We start from the raw sequence: 24,222 nt of genomic DNA on the forward strand, positions 1-24,222 counted from the left end.
TTAGGAAACACCAGTACAGTCAGTACGAGGTGACGCTACATCATATCGAGCAGAATTCCGCGACAGTGGAACCAATGTAAGCCTGCATTTGCTTTACTCGTCCGCAATATTAATACCATTCGTACTCCTGCGCTGCAACTGTATGTGACTCCAATGTATCGACTCCGTCAATCTAATGAGCACATGTAGGTACTGTTTACCACTCGTTAGCATATCGAGAGTATGTCCAGAGTTACGCCCTTAATTAAAAGCGTCTTTACCATGTACCACCGGGCAGTTTGCCTTCATGTCGCATTGCCTTTGACTGTTCTACTTGCCGCCAGTGCAGACACCAGAGGACAGGAGAGGAGAGGAATGAGACGTCGCGAGCAGCGCTTGCGTTGACTGTACCCGAACACCAGAAGCAAGGCGGGATCCGAAAAGCTATTGTGTGAGTTTCTTTCTTGGTGATGGGCATCTGATTTTCGGTTGAGACGAACGCAACTTCTTCTGATCTCTCTTTCTCCCTACATGTACTAAAGTTAGGAGTAGTGTGTGATGGTACATGAATTGTAGAAGTAAAAGTCAAGCGTGTAAGCTCCACGAATTTGGCTTTGGACAAAGTAGAAGGCAACATAAGAGGACGTTTTCTGCGACTGTTCGCCGTGCTGCCGCAGGGGTGGGAGGGAGATTTTAGCACTTTCGCTTGCACAGTAGTTAGTAGTGGTTGCACTGTGTAATACATGACAATGTAGTTTCTATCGGTCTACTAACAGTGACAGACTGATCACTGGGCCTAAGGCTAAGAACTTGGCGGATATTGCCGGCAGAAAAGTTGGTAGAATGATATTTTCCTGGTGGGCTTCATGCTTACTCTTTTTTTGGATGAAGAAGATACAGTAGCAGACTTGGAACCGGAATTTCAAACCATACGGTAAAAAGGCAGTGAAGTTGGTCGAACCACACAGGCCCTTAAAAGGAATCTTTCACTTTTTTAAATAATTTAATTTGCTTTCGGCCAGTCGGCCACTATTCGTCTTGGGTAAACAAGGGGAAGTAACCATGCAGGGGCGTGAGCCCGCCTTTCGGCACGGGGAGTTGCAGCTGTCAATGTTTCAAACATTATCCACCAAGGCCTACCGACCACTACCAAGGCAAGAGGCACTGAGCCAATACTACTTCGATGTACATGTACTTGCATCTAACACCGGACCTCGGAGTGAGTTACAACTTACAGGATAAGAGAAAGACCACCTACAAATATAGACAGGGGTTTGGTAATGCCGAACCGAACTGCAACTCGGAATAAATGTGCCAAGACGACAAACGCAACTTGAAGCCCAAGGCAAGAGCGATTGTGAGCAGCTTAGAGATCCAAGACGTCGGCAGGAGGGAGGGGAGGGGAGGGGCGTTTAACACGTAGCACAGACTCAGTCTGTTGGTTCGATTCGCACCACAGCCTTGGCCTGCATGGTGATGCCAAGTCAGCATCATTTTGCGCCAGATCTCATGACCTTGTACTGAGGTGATACACACGCGCATAATTAATGTGCGAAAATCGGCTGATCCCATTGAACCGTCGCAATTAACATGATGACACATATCTTTCAGACACAAAATGACTATACTGTACATGTTGCTGGTTGAAGAAAGCGCTCAAGCTTCACCACAACACAATGCAGCGCGTAGCAGCCTCTTTCCTGTGAGGAAACGTGGTTATTATCCTGCTGTGTGTGTATTTGCCTCGCAACGACCTGACTGCGTGCGATTATTAATAGTACAGGGTACACGCCAGCCATTTGTGAGGCCATTTCCCCGCTATTACCGCTATCTGATCACCAGATATCCGGGAAAAGAGTGCAACTGCCTGTGCTTGTGGCCAAGAGCCCAGCTATGGCCTAGTGACGTCGCCATGATGTCATCATCACGTGATTTCTGGTCGATGACGTCACTGTGGCTGCGGCTGACCAATTATTTACTTTTGCTACTTATAAGTACTTACCGGCACGTACACACATGTACATGTACATATATGGCACAGGTTTAGTTGTGGTTCGAGCTGTGCAGATCTGATTATGTGCGTATTAGACGAGCCAGTGCGTTTGGTCTTCATGTACTGTGTGTCAGACGCTTCCTTGAACTTCCTGGTGAACTTCCTCCACAAGCATACGGCAATGTGTAAGATGTGCATGGTATGCTTGCCAAGCGTCGAGTAACAGTGCCAATGCCTACTGTACCGACAACATGCACAGTAAACTGAGTGAAGGTCACACATTCGCGTTACCATCTAATAATAATAATTAAAACAGGTCGCGTAATGAAGCAGCATAGCGATAGATGTGCAAAGTCATGATGCAGATGATGGCTGCAGATGGATGCGTTACCATCTGCTATACAATTATTGTGTTGAGAAACACAACCAGCACAGTGCGCTGGTTAAAAGCTGCTGACAGAGTCTGCATCAACCTGGACAATAGTACTTCGAGGTATGAAGTGGCAGTAACAGTAACCCAGTTTTGTCTTCATCTTACTCTCAATTGAAGCTCGTGGAGCTGCCAAGATATTTCAAATCTCGGCAAGAGCGTGATATCTATACGATGACACACTAGCACAGGTCCAGCCAACACCCGAGGGATCCATAAAATGCATCCGAGGATAGGCGGACCACTCAACGGGAGCAGGGCTACAGACTGATTGATATTGTTGATTATATTTTAAAACGTTTATTACGTGCATTGTATAAAACGTTTCGACGATTACCTTCTTCAGAATGACAATGAAGATATACAAAGATATTCAAAGTGTAAGCGTATGCGGCAGTGTTACTCGCACAACCAAGCACAAACAAGCAGTGAGTGACGGAGATGAGATAGTGTGACATGGTCATAACAGCAGCATGGGGCTGGAAACCCACTCTGCTTCGCGTGTGGTCGTCCCAACGTCCGCTGTCAATCATTAGGCAATACCTCAGGCCAGAGTGGATTAGAACGGGCTCGGCGGTCGCTCAGTACCCGGCCGTCCATCATGCCAGTGTCTTGTCTCCCGTCAGAATCGCGGTCGCAGCACATTTTCTCCCTGCTTCTTATGGCCCGACCAATATAAAACAATAATGGTGCTGCTAAGTTTCAAGTCAGGCCACATCTCCGTATCCTGGCAGCTAGAGTACTGCCTAGATGGAAAGGCACACCATACCAGCATGATGTCCAAGTCAGCAGCTGATCGATCCTGCTGCCTTCCCACCGAAACTGGATTTGGGCGCGAGCTTACCGAGCTTACCGTACCATTTTGAGGTCATGCGCATGCAGGATTCCCACGTCAGGATACGGAAAGCATGAGAATTATCGCTTCCCAGAGCATGTACCAGCAATGTGCATAGACGTAGATACAGGACCCATCCCGATGGGTTTGCAGGAATTGGCAATCCGTATTGTGTTGTAGGCTGTAAGGAATGCGTTGTAGCTAATTCCCACGCCCCGACGTCTACAGATGATCCCTACGAACAGTTAGTGTCCATTTGTCACCGTCTCAATCGTATGCACGCACACGAAGCCATAATTATGGACACACGTAAACGCATACCTGATACATACATACACGCGTTCAAATATCCGTCACATACACACGCACGCACACGTCTGGAACGCGCGCTCGCGCACACCACACGCACACACACACACACCACACACACACACACACACACACACACACACACACACACACACACACACACACACACACACACACACACACACAATTGTACAAGCACATGCATACATGTACTTCGCCACGAGGTCGCGGGAGATTCACAGCATGATCCAAACCCTTCATCACATCATATCACAGCCATGCAAATTCAGTCCGTCTAGCCGAGTTGGATGCATCGTTGACATCCTAGCTAGACGCAGCCAAAGCCCGTACATCGCCGGCTCATGGACTGGAGGATTCGAGGAGGGTCTGTCTGAACCTGTGCATAGGCGCAAATACTTGACTGCTACACTACAGCTGTCATGTACATGTACTCCCTCAAACATACATCAGCATGTACCCATTCCTCTACAGTGTGAAATCCAACCCCCTGAATAGAACAGACCCGCATTCACTGCAGAGACCAGTGTCCAGTGTGAGTGGCCCAGCCCACTGTCAGTCTGGTGCTTGCGTGAAGTCGGATTTTTCTTGCCATCACTATATGACAGAACATGACTCGTAGCCGTACACGCTCGTAGATTCTACGTCTGAGAACGATGGGATTGGGAGCCCTGGCACGACCAACCAGCACGGCGGCAGAGCAGGCATATTAGTGCTGTTGATGATACTGGGATGCAGGCTAGTGTACGTGTGCCACGGCTGCCGTATTGGCAGCGGATGCATGAACCGCAGAACGCTCTACTTCTGTCTTGCCAACGGGCCAGACCTTTTCTGGGTGGATCCTCCGCAACGCCACGTCCATGCCAGGTCACCCCAATGAGTGGTGCAGGTAAAGACGGTCATGTACATGTACATGTACATGGTGATGGCTATCACACACTATCACTACGGTCGGTGGGGATTACTCAATCTCGCAAGGTTATGTAGCTACAGGATGACTATTGGCATACTGCGGAGACCAGGGGCAGAGTAGGAGATCTGGTGTACAGTGTAGAGGGTGGTAGGTCGATCACGTGTGCAGTGCACATCGCTGCACTGGGGAGTGGGGAAACAGGAAAACTGGATAGAAGGACTGTCTGGTGTAGTGTAGACGAGGAGACACAGTGCGAGTGCAGCAGTATACAGTAGGAACATGAACGGTATGCATTGCAGTGGCATACTCAGTCACTGAACGGGTAGGCCTCTAGGTAACACACAGCATACCGCGTAGAGACCACCACTGAGCACTGAGCACTGAGCTGCTGTCTTGCTGTCGGCGGACAACTACTTTAGTAGTCGCTGCGAGGAATCTAGGATCGCCTTTGCGCGTTCTGCCTCCCGTCTTGTTGTGTGTACCGCCAGATCATGTGGTGCGACTGTCCCGCCGTGTGTTGACCAGTGCGCGCTTTGTCACGCTCTGGCACGCCAACCGACGAGGCAAGATCAGTTTGGCTAAGAGCGCTGGTGGAATTGCTGGAGACGGAGCGCAATGGACGCTTTCAGTTCGCAGTTCCCCCTGAGTGCGTGCGCGCAAGGGCAGTTGCACATAATGCAGGAGCGACGTAGACCCAGAGTGGCCTCTACATTATCAGCATCATCAGCTTCATCAGCCACGAGACCATTAGGACTGACAACAACACGAACTCCATCATCATCATCATTAGCAGCAGCAGCAGCAGCTGGAGAAGGTCTAGCGACAGGGATTGGTGGGCAGCGCAAACCGTTTGCTAGAGAAGAGACCAATCGAGTGAGAACCTCCAGTTGTAGTTCAGACACGTCTGCAGAGTGGATTAGATTTCGACGGTGTCGTTCAACAGCGGGAAGAATACGTGAAAGACGGCTAGCAAAGAGGAGGAGTGTGCAGTATTTGGATCTGTGGCAACACTGGAAACCCCAACATCCCTGTGGCACAGGTAAGACGCAGATATTGTGCAATTTCTGCATTTGTGTGCAATTTGGTTTTAGCGATAAGGCTTCTGTAATAAGATTTCGTTCCAACATTGCCAGATCTATTCTTGGTGGTCGGAATTCTGAAAATGAAACTAAAAGTCGATTACGCACTTAGCGCGCCTGGACGAGCGTACTGTGTAGGGAATGCTAGTGTGTTTGAAGTGCGTGGTTAGAAACGTCACCGGTACTCAGTAGCTGAAGTGAAGTACTGTTCCTGACCTCCATACTCTGCGCGCTCCTAATCCAACAGACTAATACTAGTAATAGTACTAGTTCTCAGTCACAGTCATATGCATGCATGTATGCATATGACTGCCAGTATGGACAGTATTGTGCAGTCGGTACATACTAGTGGTGCATATGGCAAGGCTTAGCGGATCTGGAGCTATGACTATGTATAGTATGAGTCTGACACAGGCATACTCCTACGGAGTCCTACCTAGTCCTAGCCATGATGACGTAACGTGGACACTGTATGGCGGTGCGCAGTGCGCAGTCGTACATGTACACTGTATAGTGTTGTTCCGGCCATGGACTTCGCCTGCTTGTATCGCGTGTACGATTCTCCGCCATCGCCACATTGCCAGTTTCACAAACATGATGCCAACCCACCTCAGCAGGTGCGCGCATGAACCCTGTTCGTCTCGTCCTGCAGTTTGTGGTTGCAAGGTTGGGTCCTTGCAGGGGAACTGTACACAGTACAGCGCCAGTGATGGGAAGTGTATCCCCTGGCCCTGCTGATAGTTCTGTTATGGTAGTAATCTGACTTCTGAGCGGATGGTGACTTGACATCGCTTTCATGTTATTGGGTTCTATGCCCGTTTGAATTTGCGAATCAAAATAAAATACAAACAACAACAACATTGGACTACGTGTATCCATAACACACAGACAGTCTATGTAGGGTGAGGCAAAGACGGAACTGTTCAGCGTGTAGTGTGTCCACTAATGCACCACCTCCTCTTCTAGCAGAGCCATACCTCACGACAAGGCCTGACGTGAGACGGATGGTTGGAGGGGTCTTGTGCGCAGGACTTTCAGTTTCGTTCCCGACAACTACACTTTGCGGTGCAGGTCTGAGCGTAAACGCTGCGACATTTCCATTCGGGACGGCCGCCAAGTTTTCATCGCTTATGGCTTGTGGAATTACACGTCCTAGTAGTGTCATGCAGACTGTGTTTGGGATCGCGATAAGTTTAGCTCAGTCACACGTCGGGCATTTTTTCTGTTCGTTTGAGGGTCACCGAAAGGCACCGATTGCAGAGTGGCCGATGACCCGCTCGCTACCACCGTGACTCAGTCAGTCACTGAGAGAGACACACGAGCTGCGGAGCACTACCACTGCCTCCTTGATCGAGTGCTTGTCTCTCCATGCCTGTCAGCATCTCAGGTATTTGCCATCTGAAGATACACGCAGCCAAGCGCTCTCACATGTAATTGTTGCGTGTACATACGCACAGGACAGATCGCTACATGTATACAGGATACAGTGTTACGGCGGTGCATGCTGGGATGACATGAGATAATAAGACAGACGCGATTTTATGCTAGATTGGCCAAACCTGCCAGGTCGCACGCGGTGAAAAGTGAGCACATGGCGGATTCCTACGTGTCCCTTTTGTTGCTTTTTCCGCCGGCACCGACTAGCTCGTGCTTGGGATGCTAACACAACAAGGGGGAGCTGACAGTTTCTTTCTCGCTCTAATCCTCGCACCAACTCCCTCTCTGGTGTCATAATTCGTAGGCGCAAAGATTCATGCTAACCACGCGACATTAGAAATGTGGCTGGCGGACGCGGAACGCCGCAAGGAAACTACAAATCTATGCGAGAACAACCGCTGGCTTTGCCAGACCGCACATGCACAGGCAGCCAGTGCAGGGCAGGGAGTGGTTCAGCGCAACGCGGCCTGGTGAACGACGGCGCTGAGCGTTTTCCCCTTGTAGACGTCACCATGCGTCCGTGTTGCCTGCAACGTAACGTCGTTGTAAACCTAGGGATAGTAGGGTCATGTGACTGAAGACATACGAGATTATTGCCAGCAAGATACAGTCAGTAGTGGTAAGACTGTGACCGTGGAACAGTGGACGCGCACGACCAGAGATAGAGCTAGAGTGCGGCTAGGATCGCATACGTATACGCGTGTTGTAAGCCAGACACGGAAATAGTTCAGAAGAAGTGTTACCTTTTTGCATCTGCTTCTACGGTTCAATCGTGCGTGCATTGGGTGCCAGTCACGAGACTGACGGAAAGCGCGAATACAGCGTCAAACGGCCCAGACGATTTTTCGCTTTCCTAGACGGACAACCAGCCAGACCTTCCCTGTGAAGTCTAGTAGGTGCGTCCCAGTTAGAGTGCGGTGTGGATCACCCCCAGACGTTGCGTATATCTACCTGGAACGTCTGTAGTCGCGTGAGTCTGATCGGGGACTTGTGGCAACACCAAATACGGTCTGTACGTAGTCCCACGCACTCGGCACGCGGCCTGCGGGACATCTGACACCCGTGTACGTGTACGTGTACGTGTACACTTTGTACACGGGTGTCATTACTGGAGATCTACATGACCTAGACCTTCCAGCGATCGACATCATTGTAGACCATAGAGCGAATGGCAGCACAGTCGGTGGTTAGCTCAGTTCACTCAGGACTTGCTGCAAGTAGAGAGAGATAGAGAGATAGAGAGCGATTCCAGTAGGTTTACTGGCAGCGAGCATGGTGCGCGTTGGTCGCGTCGTCTGCGGGCGCTAGGCTGTCGTTTACCGTGTGTCGCTGGGAAGCAGGTTCCGTTTGTGATCATGTAACGACGTCAGATCGCGTCGGTGACGCGAGCGCTACATCAAAGTTCAGGCGGGTGACGGCAGTACACTATTGTAGCGACCATCGGCCACATCATGACCTGGAAGAGCTGTATCCTAGTTCTCGCTCACTGACTTGCTCTTCGGTCCGCTAGTGCTTACGCAACACGGTTATTCTATTACCCTTCAGTATATCACGGTTCCGAGGCTGATCCCCAGCACACGCCACTAGAACCTTGTACGCCATTCGGCCTTTCTCTCCCACACGACAAGTACCTGTAGCTGAGACCGCCTGACTCATTCCGATCCGCACAGAGAGAAAGTCAGCTGTCATCGTTTTCACCGCCATCGGCTTTGGTCGGAGATAGCAGTATCTGCGCCGTGTGCACTGCAGATGAGTGGGTCAAGTAATAGTTTAGTTAGTTGGTGGACTTACTTACGCGGATACTGTATTACTAACGTGGTCATACATTGTATATAAACGTGTGCGTGCGTGCGTGCCTACATTCCATTCAGTGTGCACAGCGCTGATATTGTCAACCTGAAAATGAAACTGATATTGATAACGTCCTGATACGGGCAGCGTATTGCAAATGCCAGTTTGGTAAGGTTTCAAATGTTGGAAGGGTGAAACGAACTGCGTGCAAAACGTATACTGCTTCTGCTGACTCCTACCAGTACCTCAAAAACTACATGACACACACATGTACATGAGTGCGTCTATCTGCCCAGCAACGTTACTCGTATACACACCTCACTTTTATCATCGTCTTCCCCTCGAACCTTTCCGAGATGATCGAGCCCATTGTCACAGCGTACTCGGGGACTAGTCGCAGCGAGAGAAACCAGGATATGCAGCCTGGCCCGAGACATTACAAAACCCAAACCTCGGGGCGAGTAGAATCTTCTCAGCAAACATCAAGCTTCCGTTTCTAACTGTACCAAGTTCGCGTGGCTTCAAACTACCGAAATGTTCACACCACCCCGAAATACCACTTCCTCCTCCTTCTTCCTGAGACTGGGTCCAGGGTTTTCCCCGGAGAAACTCAGCCAGTCGATATGCACGTATCCTGGGCTCTGACAACAGGCGCTATTCCTGTGACGCATAGTCTGTTCAAAGCAACTAGCTAAGTTACTTTCAACACAGAGCCTACAATCAGTACAATCCGACATGGTCACGTGGGGATGTTTAAAAAAATTCAACATAAATTATTCAGTCTACATGCCATATGCTAAGTACATGTAGAATCTAACGTGTTTGTAATAGCTTGCACCGTGCTCGCGCAGATCCGGACGAACACCGTTGAACATGTTCAGGGTAGTGTCGCGGTGAGGAAAGAATCATCATGGCTTGAGGTGCAAGCACTTCATGGTGCGAGTAACTGTGTGGATTCGTCGACTCCTTCAGCATCCTCACGCCGTCATACAATCAGTCGCAACTCGCTCCCGCCTTGAAACGCACTTGTGACAACTTTTTAAGTACTGGTGCTCGCACAATACATGTGTGTAGTAATCTCTGTTCGCCAAGTCACCGCGGCTTAGGTCCGTCCCCTGATGGCCTGAATGCGAGGAACACAATGATCTCCACAACTGAACCTCTGATAATCTCGCAGTGATTAATTTGTGTGACCAGATGGGACAAGCGGTGTAATTCAGCGCCATCAAGTCATTATCTCCCTGGCAATTGTCAGACAGTGGATACAGCGGCAGCTGGGCTGACAATAATTATCCTATTTAATTATCGTATGGGCTCAAATGGGAAAACTCGCAAAAGGCCAGCAGGCCTGTTTCACGCTGTCATTGCGCTGTATCATGTAGTGTAACACAAAATTAAAAATTATAAAACAAGGTCCAGAAAAGGTGAAGGAAATGACCATATCATACATTACCGTGCGGGTTCAGTATAATTCCAGTCAAGCATGCAACGTTACATTCAGATATGCAATCAGGGACTGTTTCAATAGTCAACAGCGACCATAGTGTACAATGTACGCTGCTAAGCAGAATATTCTGCTAAATGCTGCTGAACAGTGCGAAGCGACATTTCGCAAATGCCTACCATGGTCCGGTTTTAGAGCGGCTCGGCTCACTCGACGTACTTACATACCACCGATCGTGGCAGTAGTCACACGGTGCGAACCTAGTGAACGCCACTCCAACGATTAGGTATCCAGGCGCTAGGCTCTCTGGCATTCGGCGGCGGGAGACGCCGTGATGAACTACAAGGCCCCTTTGCCTTTGGCAGCACAATACTGGCACGGCTCGGTACAGCACCGCAGAGCATTTGCCGACGCTACCTCAGCTATGTACATCAGTCTATTCTTGTCCTGTTGCTGAACCTGTGCCAGCACAATGCGTTGAAAGTAAAGCGTGGATCATGGCGGATGCTGAACACAGTCAGTGCGGAAACAGCGTGAACATGTGAACCTCCGCCTCTCATGCATGCATCGAACAATGATCATGTGCGCCTGAGCTTCGCTAACTGTCGTGCCGACATGTCGGCAATGGTCACGTGGCTGCAGCAGAATCTTCTGTCCGTAACTCGAGCGCGGTGTACTTCGACCTCTGTGACCTCTGCTAGCTACTCTCACGCGCATATCGTCAGTGCAGTGCAAATGGTCATTCGGAATGACCCCAGAAACAAGCACAGTATCCTGTATCTGTGTGTACGTGTACTACATGTAGTGTGCCGAGTGTGTTCACACTGTGGAGCCGGAGTAGACGCTCGTGTTACTCTATCGCGGGAAAACCTCACACAATTAAATGCAATGTAGACTTTCTGGCCTCGGCTAAAGCTGGTTACGGCATTGCGCATCAAAACGCGTGTACAAGTCCAAGCCTGTCCAGGAAGCAACCAATGGCCTGTGCCGCTCGGGACGCTCCGAACATGGCGGTGACCAATACTATTTGTAGCACTCGTGGTGCCCTTGCACAACTGGACAGTCACATAGACCATCAAGCAACAGCGGTCGCCTCCATCCGACAAACAAATCCCAATGAGAATGACAGGGTGCAACACAATGCTGGCCGTGATGGCAGCGACGGTTGGCATCCAGGTAGGGTGCGAGATTGGCTGGCAACAGCACACAGGTCAGTGACAACCACACCACGACGAGTGACGCTCAACTCCTCTCTTCGTTGTGCTCAGGCCGCCGCGCACCTACCAAGGACGACAGCAGTATGACTGCCAGCAACCTGTGAGCCGACAAGGTTAGGGCCGTCCCTAGCTACGCCACGGGGCGCCAAGGCACTGAGGTTCTTGTGCCCTGGCTCATCTCGAAGCTAATCCTCTTGTATCTATGTGCTGGGCCCTCGGTGGCTTTCGCTCCCGACCACACCGCCGTGGAGCTCATGGATTAATAATCTCCTAACCGGTCGAGGACATGCGCCGCGGGAATGTGGAAATGTCATTCCTGTCACCCCACAGATGCTCTCGCCATCCAAAATTAGGCTACGTTTGGAAAAGATGCATGGTACACACTCACAGGTACATGCCTGTGTGCATACCTCCGCTATTGTGCACCCACCAGGCATAAGTACAGCATTGCACAGGACACACATACAAGGGGAGGGCATCAGCAGCCTGTAGGCTGACAACAGTCAACAGTCTTCTGCTAGCGCAGGGGAAACGTCCATCTCACTTGCCAAGTGCATCCTGGAGGGAGAAGTCTGGAGCTAGGAGGAAGATGCGAACTGAGGAGGAGACCAGAAGCGAAAATATGACATTGTTTAGTGTTTGCTATAATAGGCTTTAGTTTAGGTGAAGTGTTAGATGTTGAAACCAGGTGACGAAATGAACACGTGTGATCATAGAAGGTGTAGTGATATGGAGCGCCTGTGCGGCCACTTCAGTGCGCCGAAAGGTTTGACGATGGACGCTGATAAGCACTACTGCTGGTGTCGAAACAGGCAGCGGCGGCCTTTCGACAAATGTCCACACAGAGGTGAGAGAAATGAGGAGAGAACTGGGTCTGTGGATGGGCAATATCTCACCGTGCATTCTGCTAGACATGCACGGGCAGTTTCAAAGAGTGAGAAACTCGCACCTACTGAACTGACTGTTGATTCCAATAGAAAAATGATCATCGAAGCAGTTTCGCCGTTATATCACCGTTCAATTATTTTATTACTGCTTTGAAGTATTACGTCGTCAAGTCTACCTGAAGCATTCCTGACAATAACCCTATCATTGAATGGAGTAGCTTCGCACCAAACGTATCCTCAGGGCGACTGGCGTGGTAGATTTATCCCCTTTCTCCTCGTACATGCCAACTTCTGTCTACCACTTTGACCAAGACTGGATTAGTTTAGTTGACCTCCCTTACTGGCCTTAGCTTCTCACACACACCACACACACACACACACACACACACACACACACACACACACACACACACACACACACACACACACACACACACACACACACACACACCCCTGGTCTGCGAATTCACTCTTTTCACACTTCACATCAGAGCGTTGGGCCGCGGCGGAGTCGATCTCATTTCTTGTAACACTAAGACGAGGAATAATCGTGCCACCTTGGGAACTTTTTCCGTTCCTTTTGATGGCGTTTCATGAACAACTAAACTCACTTTCCACGCCCGTGAAGGCAATGATTAGTGTCCAGCCAGCTAGGTGATGACACTTGCTACGCCTAATGTTACCCTCATGCAATGCTTTTCTACCCAGGCGGAAAAATGATTGTGCCTTGAGGCAACTCATTGGGGGTTTGGAATCTACTTGGTAGAAGATCTACGAGCTCGTTGAAGCCAAACTGAGTGCCTGGCAATAGGTAGTGACACGACAGAATGGGGAGAAAATTTTAAATGTTGCAATTTTCACGCCAACACGAATCTCGTGTGTATTGCATGTGCACGGGAAGCCGCTACTGGTGTTGTGCCGTTCCGTTGCTCGATCCGGTCTGCGCACTCTGCTGTGCATTGGGATACAAGAAGTGCGCTCTACCTAGGTCTACGGACGTGCGCATGAAGGAGCAACGTTGTAGCGTTGCTACGGACCCAGCGCCTCGACTAGAAAAAAACGAGATCGCTAACGTCGATGTTTACGTGTAGCGTTCACACGTGCACACGTCATCACGCCACTGCTGGCTGTCCTCTGCGGCCACGATTGTGAGAGACAGCGAGTGTGAAGGAGGAGAAAGCAAACGGGCTAGCAAGCTGGGCCTGCCAAGGCTTCAGCTACTGCACTTTTAGCAGATGGGGAAGGAGACTCGGCAAGTGTTTGCGCAGGCAAGACATCAGAATTGCATCTTCCTGAAAAATTCGAGGAGACCGAAATCCTATTCTTGCAGCTTCCTTGTCAGCTCGAAGGTTCCACCGAGGCAAAGCGCGCCGTTCTGTGCGTGTGTCATAGTTCACGCTGCTAGCGTCCCTGCAACGTCACGTAATGCGGTAAAAGTGCTGCACTTGTGCAGGAGAGTGAACGACAGGTTCTTGAGCACTTCACAGTTTCGATATCCTTGCGGGCGTGCTAGCCGAGAGGTGCAAGGTCACACCAACGTCCCGAGTCTTTTCTACGGAACGGAGCGGAGGTCTCTCGTCTACAACGCTGAACTGGTGCTGCGGCAGCGCGGCCACATCAAATCCTGCCCGCCAGCGCAATGTGAGAGGCCCGTGCCAGGGATTCAACTCAGCTCCAACAAGTCTTTGAAGTGAGCAGACCCTTCCATCTCTCTCCCTCTCCGCTTTCAATCAATCTCGAGATTGGCGCACGCGACTGCGTATTCTATAGCCTAGCTCTTGAATAGGCCCAGTGTATGCGTCTGGTTTGTAAAGGGCCCAAGTCTAGGCTAGAGGCTCATTCCTATGCTCTCAAATAGCCCTGCCCGTCTCACAAGTGTAATTTCCATTTATCAGTAAACAATTCGTAGGGTTTCAGCTTTAGTTGCACTTCTGCAAAGTCGAAACGTCGTAGGCTCCGAAATTGTAGTTTCCAGAGTGAAGTGAAAGCAAAGGCTGACCGATTGTGGAATATTTTGTTTTGTGCGTGTGCATCCTGTGTTCTTGCTGTCGCTGTCATCAGGTTCGAACGGTGAACTCCCAACGACCTTATCAGTATCCGCTGTAAACCAGCAGCAGCAGCGCCAGCAGCATTCGGTGCTAGGAAGTGCGTGCTGTAATAGGGATCTACGGTGTGAAGTGTCGTCGCATTATCCTCGACAGGCGGCCCCACAGCAGCACCACTATTCTGCCCATCTGAGCGGTGGTCAGCATCACCACCATCACCATCACTCCTCTACCACATTGCATCACATACACACGACGAGCAGTATGGCAACCAGCCTGTTCGTTGTCCTGGTAGCGTTGGCCAGTCTCTTCGTACATCGATGCAGTGGGTAAGTCATATTGTCATTAGAACATGAACCCACATGTAACTAACTATTAGCTGTGTGATTGGCGAGAATCTAGGCACTGGCCATTGGGGAAACCCTGGCAGGCACTCAACACAATGTACTTGCTGTGTTTGATGAGGTTACCTACTAGTACTCAGCAGTTATAGCATGGGGCTATCTGTCCTTTGATATGGACGCAAAACATGCTGGTGATAATCCACACTCGGAAGCTGTGTTGTAACATCAACCATTTCCTGAGCTGGGATACTGAATAATAATAAGAGTACTCATGCATTGTGATGGTGCTGGGAGTGGTAGTCTGAGGCAGTTGTGTGGGTGCATGCATGCCTGCCAGCATCACAGTCATGTCTCCCATTGTGTAGGAACTTCAATCTACATGATGATGAGGATGATGGTAGTTGTATGTATGAGTAACTGGCTGGGTTGTAACTTGTGAGAATCAGACTGAGTAAGCCGGGGAAAGAGGACAGGTGCAGCTATGGACAGTACGCACTATGGTCTGCTCCCAAAGAGCCTTGGTATGCACACTACACCAGTCTACAGTTCTACAGAAAGGGGCATGCTATTTTGGTTCTTGGATTTCAATGCCAGGAAAGTTGAAACAAACACAAAGGATGAAAGCGGAGATGTTTGGGCACAAAGCGGTCGGAGAGGCCAAAGTGCAGCAAGTGGAATGATTGCTAATGAGCATAGGCCCATTGGGACACACTGCAGATGGCTAGAACACCGGGTATTGGGTAGCTGTTGCAGGGACTCGGATGTTGCACAAACAGCTATGCATTCCAAAGAACTGTTGTAGTTGCATGGTCCTGGCCTTCTGGCCACTTGACCACTTATCCTTACAAGCAGAATCTCCTGACAGTAGTGACTGTGTCACCATCACCATGCAGCACACAGCTGTGCAGCGCCCATCTCTAGCACTGTGTCAGTGTGGAATAGAGTAAGGTTGTGATGGGACATGAACCAGTGGCAGTAGTCCACTGACCAGTTTCCCTACTACTCACATCAGGAATACCATGGCAAACCCGTGAATAAAAATACTCATGCGGCAATGGAGTTGCTGCACTGAACATTCCCAGGACCAATGTCTCCAATGGGCCAGAGTGACTCTGCTACTACCGTGTACTTGCAATGTCTGAATCATGGGACGTTACAACTGGCCGCTGACCAGTGTTACTTGCCATGATTTTCCCTATGGAGAGTAGAGAGGAATGCGGCTGCTATGCCCCCAGAGCATGTACATCAACATGTGGCGAGAATGAACAGACTTAGTGTGGCCCTGCTAATGAGCGACTGCTAATCTTAGACAGTGCGTGCAGCTGGTCACGTCCTAAATGAAATTACCAGCCAGTCATAACACCACAGAAGTTATGAAGGAAAGAGAGAAGATGCTGCATTCCAATTTCAGTGGCTGTATTGTGCATGCATACCCCATAGTAGCATGTCTAACAAGTACTACAATGGTGATGAAGTGAGTGATGTAGTGGGCTGCAGGTGCAGGGCATGCTGAGTGTGTGCCCTCTCCACAGCTGCATGGGGCGGCAGGGAATGGGATTATCCGCATGCAGAACTCATTGTGACACTCCGTGGGTGTGAGGGTGATGCATTGCGGTTCTGGACTGGTGATCACGGGGCTGGAATGCGGTAGCAGTGTCAGATGCTGACCATCCAGTTTTACAGACTCATCACACAGTCTGCCAGGGCTAGGGGCCAGGGCTAGGGGTCAGGGGATGCACAGCAGTTGAGCACCCTACATCTGTGGGCATGGTTGTAGAGCACTTTGTGTGATGACCATTGACACATAAACTGCGCTGAGGCTTCCTGTGCCACTAGAGAAGTTAGCTGGGGTCAGCCTCAAGAGCCCCCAGGGCTTTATGAGCCAGAGCTATTTGCTTGAGTCATGAGGCAGTGTAAGCATGCCATGCCCATATAGCAGAGGTGCCAGAATATGGCATAAGTGTATGGCTGCCATGCCAAACATGGTCATGCAACTTTTCCTGCTTGCTTTGCTGGCCTCAGAGTGGCCTTTCTCAGGGTGATGGTGGTGCATCAGCATGCAGCAGCAGCAGCCAGCTAATGATAGTTTCCCTCTGTCTGTCTGTATGAATGTGTGTTTGCAGTGTCGTGGTCTACGGAGCATACGAATGCAGAAGTACGCGGCCCACAGCAGCAGCAATACAGCAGAGCTCCGACGGGTCAGTGCGAGCGGAACAGGTGATTGATCATGTTGCCGGCTTCCAGACCGGCGGCCGACAGCCATCGCGAGTACCTATATCCAGTAGCACCACCACCGCGTCACCGCCATCATCCACGGCGGCCGGAAAGCCGCACGTCTATAGCAAAGGCGAGTTCACCAATGCGCGCTACAACCCGTTTCAGAGTCCGCGCACCACGCAGTGGCCGAACCACTACTTCCCGAACATGGACTGCTGGTTCAACTTCACCGCGCCGCACGGGCACCTCGTCTACGTGGAGTTCCCGACGGTTAGGATCGAGGGCGACTCCAGCATGTGCCATTGGGATCGCGACTTGTTGACTATTCCAACGCGATACACTGGCGACAAGCTGATCTGCGGCAGTCCAACGGACTACGGGGCATCCGTCACCGGCCTGCAGACGGTCAACATTCACTTCAAGTCAAATCACGTCATCGAGGCGGCCGGCTTCAGTGGCTACTTCTTTGCATATCCGGATAGGCGGCCAGCTGCGGCCGCCGGGAGAAGGCGCCGGCGGGCCGTGACCGACTCCATGATGCAGCGCCTGCGAAGGTGGATCGCAAACCCCTACATCCGAATGCTGCTCAAGGAGCAGCTCTTCGCTCGGGAGGACGACGACGACGTAGAGGTGAGCTCTCCTGCAACACGTGCACACACAGCAACAGGAGTACGCGCATACACACACAAACACACACGCGCGCATGCACACACACACATACACAGCAACATGCATACAGCAACAGCGCACACGCCCACACATGTGCACATGATTGAACGAGCTGGGGGAGGGGGGGGGGGGGGGTAGAATGATCATGGAGAAAAATATTGCGTGCCCGTCCCGATTACACTTTAAATCTGCTACTCAAGTATGTCTCGTACTATCACATGTAACATAAACTCTCACCAGGGAGGAACTACTTGAATTGTTGCACTAGCTTTATCAAACCTTTACGACTGTTTGATTGTCGATCTCAATAATTATGTGTAATGACTTGATTTATTAACTATAAGCCTCTTGTAATGAATGACTGTGTTCAACATGATGCATGCAGCAGTCATGCTGATTGGCGCTTCTGACCAAACTAACCATTGCATGTATCTCCGCTGCTGTCCTTGCTTTCTGTCCAGGCCATCATGGGAGAGTCCGACCTGGAGGTTGTGCAGAGACTGCGGCAAATGTCGCTCAACGGTCGCACGTCCGTCAGAGAGACTGGATGTCAGGACTGTAGGATAGCGCAGCTATTGGAGCCCTGCGAATGTGCCGGTATTGTATGTAAAGACAACCCGTCGGCGGAAGGCACGGAATGATCACATTTCAGCTTGATAGGACTGATTGCAAATTTATTCATCGCCAAAGAAAAGTCTATTATTCTCTATTGGATTATATCTTCTATTTGTCAAGTCCGTCGTCGAATTTTATCGTCTGTCCGAATATATTTTGACTCGACCTCCAATTTTTTGTTTGTTCGTCAAACCCCCTTGATGATTATATGGTATCAGTGATCTACTGTACTATTTGAGCTTGCCCGAGAAATATATGCTTGCCCAATTATACCGATAGGAATTAATATACAGGGTTGAGCTTATTTCTTTAAAAAATTATTATCCAGTATGTATGATTCCACCAAATTCTCTATATGCTTTTTTTCCCGCCGTTGCCTAGATTATTTCTCGTATTCTTTTCAACTCGACGATCTTGGGGACCTGTCCCCGAGCTCAAAAGACGACGCAATCTTGCGAGCTGAATATCTCCTTTCTCTTTGCCTTCCTTAGTTAGAATCCAGCTCTTGTAGTATTGGGTATGCAGTGATTAGTATAGTTTTTGCATTGCTTGACTTATTAAATTTATTATTACTGAGCCATGCATACTGGGACTGCTCTCCCCAAAAATATATCTCGTCCCACGTCTTATTTATAGTAAAACAGGGATTCCAACTATAGAAACTGAGACCAGTTGTAACACAAACTATCACTGATATGTGATTTGTGTGTGTGTGTGTGTGTGTGTGTGTGTGTGTGTGTGTGTGTGTGTGTGTGTGTGTGTGTGTGTGTGTGTGCGTATGTGAGGTGTGCGTGTGTGAGGTGTGTGAGATGTGCGTGTGTGAGGTGTGTGTGTGTGTGTGTGTGTGTGTGTGTGTGTGTGTGTGTGTGAGGTGTGCGTGTGTGTTTGTGTGTGTGTGCCAAAAAGTAGGGATTCACTGGACAGAAAAAGCCACTTCTTAGCTGTGTGGTGTAGACCAGGCTGAATAGTGGCGGACAATTCTTCAGCCTTGCAAGTTGTTGAATGGTGCAATCCCAGCACAAGCTGCTATGGCTTCTGCTGTAGCATCGCTATCATCACCTTCGGCGATGGGCGTCCAATGGTCCAATAGTGTGCCAGCTAGTTTGGTTGGTGGGTTCGCTTATGCCAGATAGTGTTGGGTCTGTTGCCAACGTTAACTCAAGATCCACTCTGATTTAGCCACCCACACCAGTAGCAAGTAATACCTTTACTCGGGGCAGGGGGTAACTGCAGTTGGATCCTGATACCCCGATGCCGTCAATCCTTTTTCTGCACCTTGTCCTCACCCACTTGTAAGGTGTCACGGGTGAGCCCATAAGTTGGATCAGTTCCAGGTCCACCCATAGTTTGGGGATTTCAGGGGGCGTCAGCTGCTAGGGGGCAATTGAGTCATCTTTCCAAGATTCCTTTTGAGTCTCTCTCCCCTCTCCTGGGGAGACATACATGTATGTGACCAGTTTTGGCAGCGAGCAAGTGTGTGTGTGGTACACGATGTGTGTGTGTGTGTGTGTGTGTGTGTGTGTGTGTGTGTGTGTGTGTGTGTGTGTGTGTGTGTGTGTGTGTGTTGCCAAGGCCTCCCGTGCTTTTGGCGCTCTCCAAAAGCCAATCTTCGGGTGTAGCGGCCTATCCATCAAGTCTAAGCGTCTTGTCTACAAGGCCATTGTCATCCCTACCCTCTTCTATGGAGTAGAGACTTGGCCCATGAAGGCCCGACAGATGAATCGCCTGAATCTGTTTCATCGCTCATGCGTCCGTTCCATCTTGGGAGTCTCAAGGAGCGATCAGCACTCCCGTCATCTTACCACTGCTGATCTAGCTCAGAGAGCGCATCTTCCTGAAGACATTGGCACTCTCCTACGTGAGTACCGTCTGCGTTGGCTGGGTCATGTTGCCCGTATGGACGTGGCCCGTATTTTACTTAACAAGTGTTGTTTGGGGAGCTCGAGGCAACCAGACCACGGCATGGGCCAAAGAAGCGTTGGCGAGACACGATTGTCGGTGATCTGCGCTCACTGGATATTCCGGAGTCAGAGTGGTATCGGCTCGCGCAAGATCGCCCGGAATGGCGCAGGCGGGTCCATCAACATCGTCTTCCTCCCCCGGCACCGAAGGACTTTCGCTGCCCATGCGGCAGAGCGCTAAGGAGAAGTGGCGATTTGAAGCGTCACATCAAGTACTGCCCAACTCAGTAGCCTATCATCTCCACTGGAGATGGGGCGTCAAAGGTCAAGGTGTGTGTGTGTGCCCCAGACATCCCGTGCCCCAACTACCGCTGTGACAGAGTGTTCCGTCGTCCTGGTGACCTTAAGCGGCATGCGCCATACTGCAGATTTGGTATTTAGAGCCTCAGCGTGAGGACGCCATCGCTATCATTGCTACGGCAATGGGCGTTAAGGTTCAAGGTGTGTGTGTGTGTGTGTGTGTGTGTGTGCGCGCGCGCGCGATACGGCCTAGACCTGAAGACTGCATCGGATCCTCCCAATGAAATTGGACATGCAGGGCCCTGGGCTGCATGGGGAAAGAACCAGCCCTGTAGCCGTACCGCTCCTCAGGAGCTGGTTCAGGGCCTGTACAACTGTAGCTGACTAATTTCGGACGACTCCCCGGTTCTGACCTGCCCTGGAAAAACAGTTAGGGAACTTCTGGACATGTTTGTGCACCGGGAGGGGGAGAGCCCAAGGTACATGTACAATGTGAGTAGGTAAGGAGTGTAACAGGACGTGTGTGCCCATAACTGGCTTACACCCACTCACCTAAGCCTAAGGCTAAGGTCCTTGGACTAGTACCGGTTACTGGTACCAGTGACTATTAAATTCAATTAGATCCGGAAAAATACAGTGGCAATCAGCCGATCACAGTGCAGGGGGGGGGGGCTTATTGCGAGAGTGCCTATTGAGTTACCTATGTACATGTACATGTATATACAAGTGTGCATGCTTCTAGCTGCCTGAGCATACCTCCCTCACGCCAGAGGAATTTGGTCCTCAAAACCCGGAGTCCATGCATGTTCTAGATACATTAGTGATAAGTCAGAAGTAGTCACACATAATCAGTTTGTGTATTCCGCTCAGTAGGCTGTAGCATGCCGCCCTAATCAAGGGGATGATAATGAGTGAAAGGAGGGCATGTCAAGCATTCTACACCCGGAACAGGGTTACAGCCTGAAATACAGGGGCAGTGCCAACATGCCACAATAAGAGCCTGAGGACAGCACAAAGGTGTGCGGGATCATGTGACTTTTAAGGCCAATCTCATGCAGTTATCTGGTTATTATTAGCGAGTTCAAGGCACAGAAAGGTACTGCGATAGCTGCTGTGTCCTGATGTAGTGATGCGGCGAACTAAAGATGTTGTGTTGAAAGGCAAGGGAAACGAGTCCAGACTTCCTTTTGCTACTGAACTAAAGGCGTCTGGCCAAAAATGTTGAGACAATCCCGGAGAGGCAGTGCTCTATTGTTCGGAGTACTTAGCAGCGAGTTGGAGAGGGGAAGAGCGAGACCAGTTGCTGGTGCCAATACCTAGTCCATTTGTGTGCCCACACTCACACCAGGTGGTCCAGCACTAAACAGTCAAAACTACTTCGAAGTAATACTTACTTTCCTTACACAGAAAGACACCATACCGCATGCTGAGACACCACACACACACACACGCACGCACACACACACGCGTGTAAGTTAGCTAGACAAAGCAGTGCGCTGGCACTAATAGCAACAGCAGTCCATTGTCTGACGGCCACCTGTGGATTCGTCCAACGGCACTGACACACAACAATCCATTACTTGGCATTAGGCTTGTGTATTCACAAGGGGCTGTTTTCACTTTTTCTCAGGCTTTCTTCTTATCAGTACCAACCATTTCTCGATATGCACCGATCAGTGGTTGATAATCGAAAGATTGGCTTGTACATGTACTTGTACATGCTGGCAACATGACTCAATCCATGTGGACCTGTGCAGTGTATACATGTACTTTAAGGTATCTCACTCACGGTGATCAGAACTAATACTTGGCCTGGACCCGGCGGCTGGGGTCAAGATGATTCTTTCAGTTTTCTCAAGTCGCACCGTGAGACCTTGTGCATGCTTTGGCCCGAAGCCAAGTGACCTCGTGGCCAGCATCCAGCAGCATCCTCATTCTTTATCGCTTTATCGCTGGTCTTGCCTGCAACATGTCCGACTTGGCAGAATGACGCTCTGAGGCAATATCCTCGGCTGAACCGGGCCAAACATTTAAGCTTTTTAGGTAAGAATCATCCTGAAAGGTGAATGAGTGTGACTCAGTCAGAGAAGAGCACACTACAGTGACTGCACTGCATCATTACCAGTCGGAATGGTTACTGGCCATATTCAGTGACGGTCAGGTACGGTCTGAGTCACTGGTGTCGGACTCACTGACCCTCACTGACCCTCACTGACCCTCACTGACATGACATGAAGATTCCAGAGCAAAGAAGTGAAGAGAGCTGCGAAACACAGTGGATGACAGGGGCGTAGGAAGCAGATTAATATTGGTGCGGCGAAATTGTGAGAGGGGGGTCCGGGGTCCTCCCCGGGAATTTTTTTTTGAAAATTGGGCCTTAGGCTGTACTCACACTACTTGAAAGTTTGACGCGAATGTCGCGTTCAAATCTAGACAAAAGTACTTGAAAAAGCCTTTCCAAGCACACTGCACTCCAGTGACGACTTGAAGCATTTTTGTCAGCAAATTACCATGGAGAAACATGATTGTCATGTGGTAGTTTTGCAAATCCCGAGGCTGCGTTCCTTCAATTTTTTAGCGCTCGATCAACTTATTTGAAATTTTCAGTTCATGAGAAAAATAGAAACAGTTATATCTTGCTTGGATCGTGGAGTTCATTCGCCATGCCTCGCGAAGAAGTAGCACATCGTCGACGTCGACGGATGAAGAGGTTTCTCTCCACAGCTCGATGAGCTTCTTCTCCAAGTCGTCAGAAAACACTACGCGAGGCATGATGTTGGTACAAAAGCAATGGTACAAAAGAAATGCGACAGAAACGGCAATCAAAACAACGGGAAGCTACTGGAAGAAAGAAGACGGAAAATACTCGGAAAAAAACACCACAGAATTCAGAAATGACAGGCAAAAAAGGAAACTACAAGTATATGTACAGGAGCAGTACGACCACGAGGAAACAAAGCATGAAAAATATTCTGAAGCCTTTCAACGTACAATAGTACTCCGGCCTCCTGACCTCACACAGCTTTCCAAACGGCTTGAAAGCAAAAAACCTCGTAGAAGAGGGTTCCGTTTCCGCTGAAACCTTTCAAGCGGCTTTCAAGGGCTTTTTTCATTTTCGCAACCGTCACCGTGGCAACATTCACACGGAAGTCACTTGTATGCGGTTTTTCAAGTAGTGTGAGTACAGCCTAAAAGGCCATATTTTAATGCTACAGAATGATATGAGAAATAAGAATATGCATGCTGATGATACACCGCATTGTCGATGTAAAACATGGTACCTGTACAAGAGTCGACAAGCCACCAACAAGGTTAAAATGTAAAAAATTAATAAATAAAAAAATTAAAAAGCTTCCGTGGAGATAAAAATGTAATCAACGCAATAAATAGAGTAAGCTGCGCACTCAGTACAAACACCATAAGCAAAACTTGTTTTCATGTAAATAAAGAAGCTTGTTCCTAAACGTTTTCGTCGCCATCTCATCAGAGGATTACTGGCAAATCAACAAAAGCTCTTAACTCAATATATATACGCACAATGCAAGTAATAATTTAGACCCTAACTAGCGCGATAAAATGAGAGCTGAAAGAAACATTACACCATTCAACGATATCAGGTGACAACAGATGCGATAAATTCACCACTAGAAAGTTACCATGCAACCACAAACGAGAACTACTGATCTAAATTCACAAACAATTTCAACGTAAACAAATTCTTTTTCTGCCTACACAAAATCGGCTTGGTGGTAAAAATGTAAAAATCGAACTTTCGTAATGTTAGTGTCCGGTTCGTCTA

The 24,222-nt window shown here is 49.5% G+C and overlaps 1 protein-coding gene across 3 annotated transcripts; it reads left to right on the forward strand.

Moving 5' to 3' along the window:
- The first annotated feature begins 4,839 nt into the window (after positions 1-4,839).
- Positions 4,840-18,699, forward strand: LOC135817176 (uncharacterized). Of its 3 annotated transcripts, none has more exons than XM_065330302.1 (4): positions 4,840-5,516; positions 14,394-14,706; positions 16,845-17,568; positions 18,069-18,699. In XM_065330302.1, exons 1-4 carry the CDS (start codon positions 5,093-5,095, stop codon positions 18,246-18,248), a joined length of 1,641 nt encoding a protein of 546 aa, XP_065186374.1. In that variant the 5' UTR covers positions 4,840-5,092; the 3' UTR covers positions 18,249-18,699. The 3 variants fall into 3 exon arrangements, with proteins under 3 accessions (XP_065186374.1, XP_065186375.1, XP_065186376.1); XM_065330303.1 differs by lacking the exon at positions 4,840-5,516 and adding an exon at positions 11,974-12,292; XM_065330304.1 differs by lacking the exon at positions 4,840-5,516 and adding an exon at positions 13,531-14,022.
- Positions 18,700-24,222: the final 5,523 nt, after the last annotated feature.

Source organism: Sycon ciliatum, chromosome 5 (assembly GCF_964019385.1).
Source record: "Sycon ciliatum chromosome 5, ocSycCili1.1, whole genome shotgun sequence".
Classification (NCBI taxonomy): domain Eukaryota; kingdom Metazoa; phylum Porifera; class Calcarea; order Leucosolenida; family Sycettidae; genus Sycon; species Sycon ciliatum.

Bases quoted from the DNA above. Each gene is read 5' to 3' on its own strand.
- LOC135817176 (XM_065330302.1), top strand. From the start codon at position 5,093: ATGGACGCTTTCAGTTCGCAGTTCCCCCTGAGTGCGTGCGCGCAAGGG. The intron at 14,707-16,844 runs GTAAGTCATATT...GTGTGTTTGCAG, and splicing joins TTCGTACATCGATGCAGTGG to TGTCGTGGTCTACGGAGCAT. The intron at 17,569-18,068 runs GTGAGCTCTCCT...CTTTCTGTCCAG, and splicing joins AGGACGACGACGACGTAGAG to GCCATCATGGGAGAGTCCGA.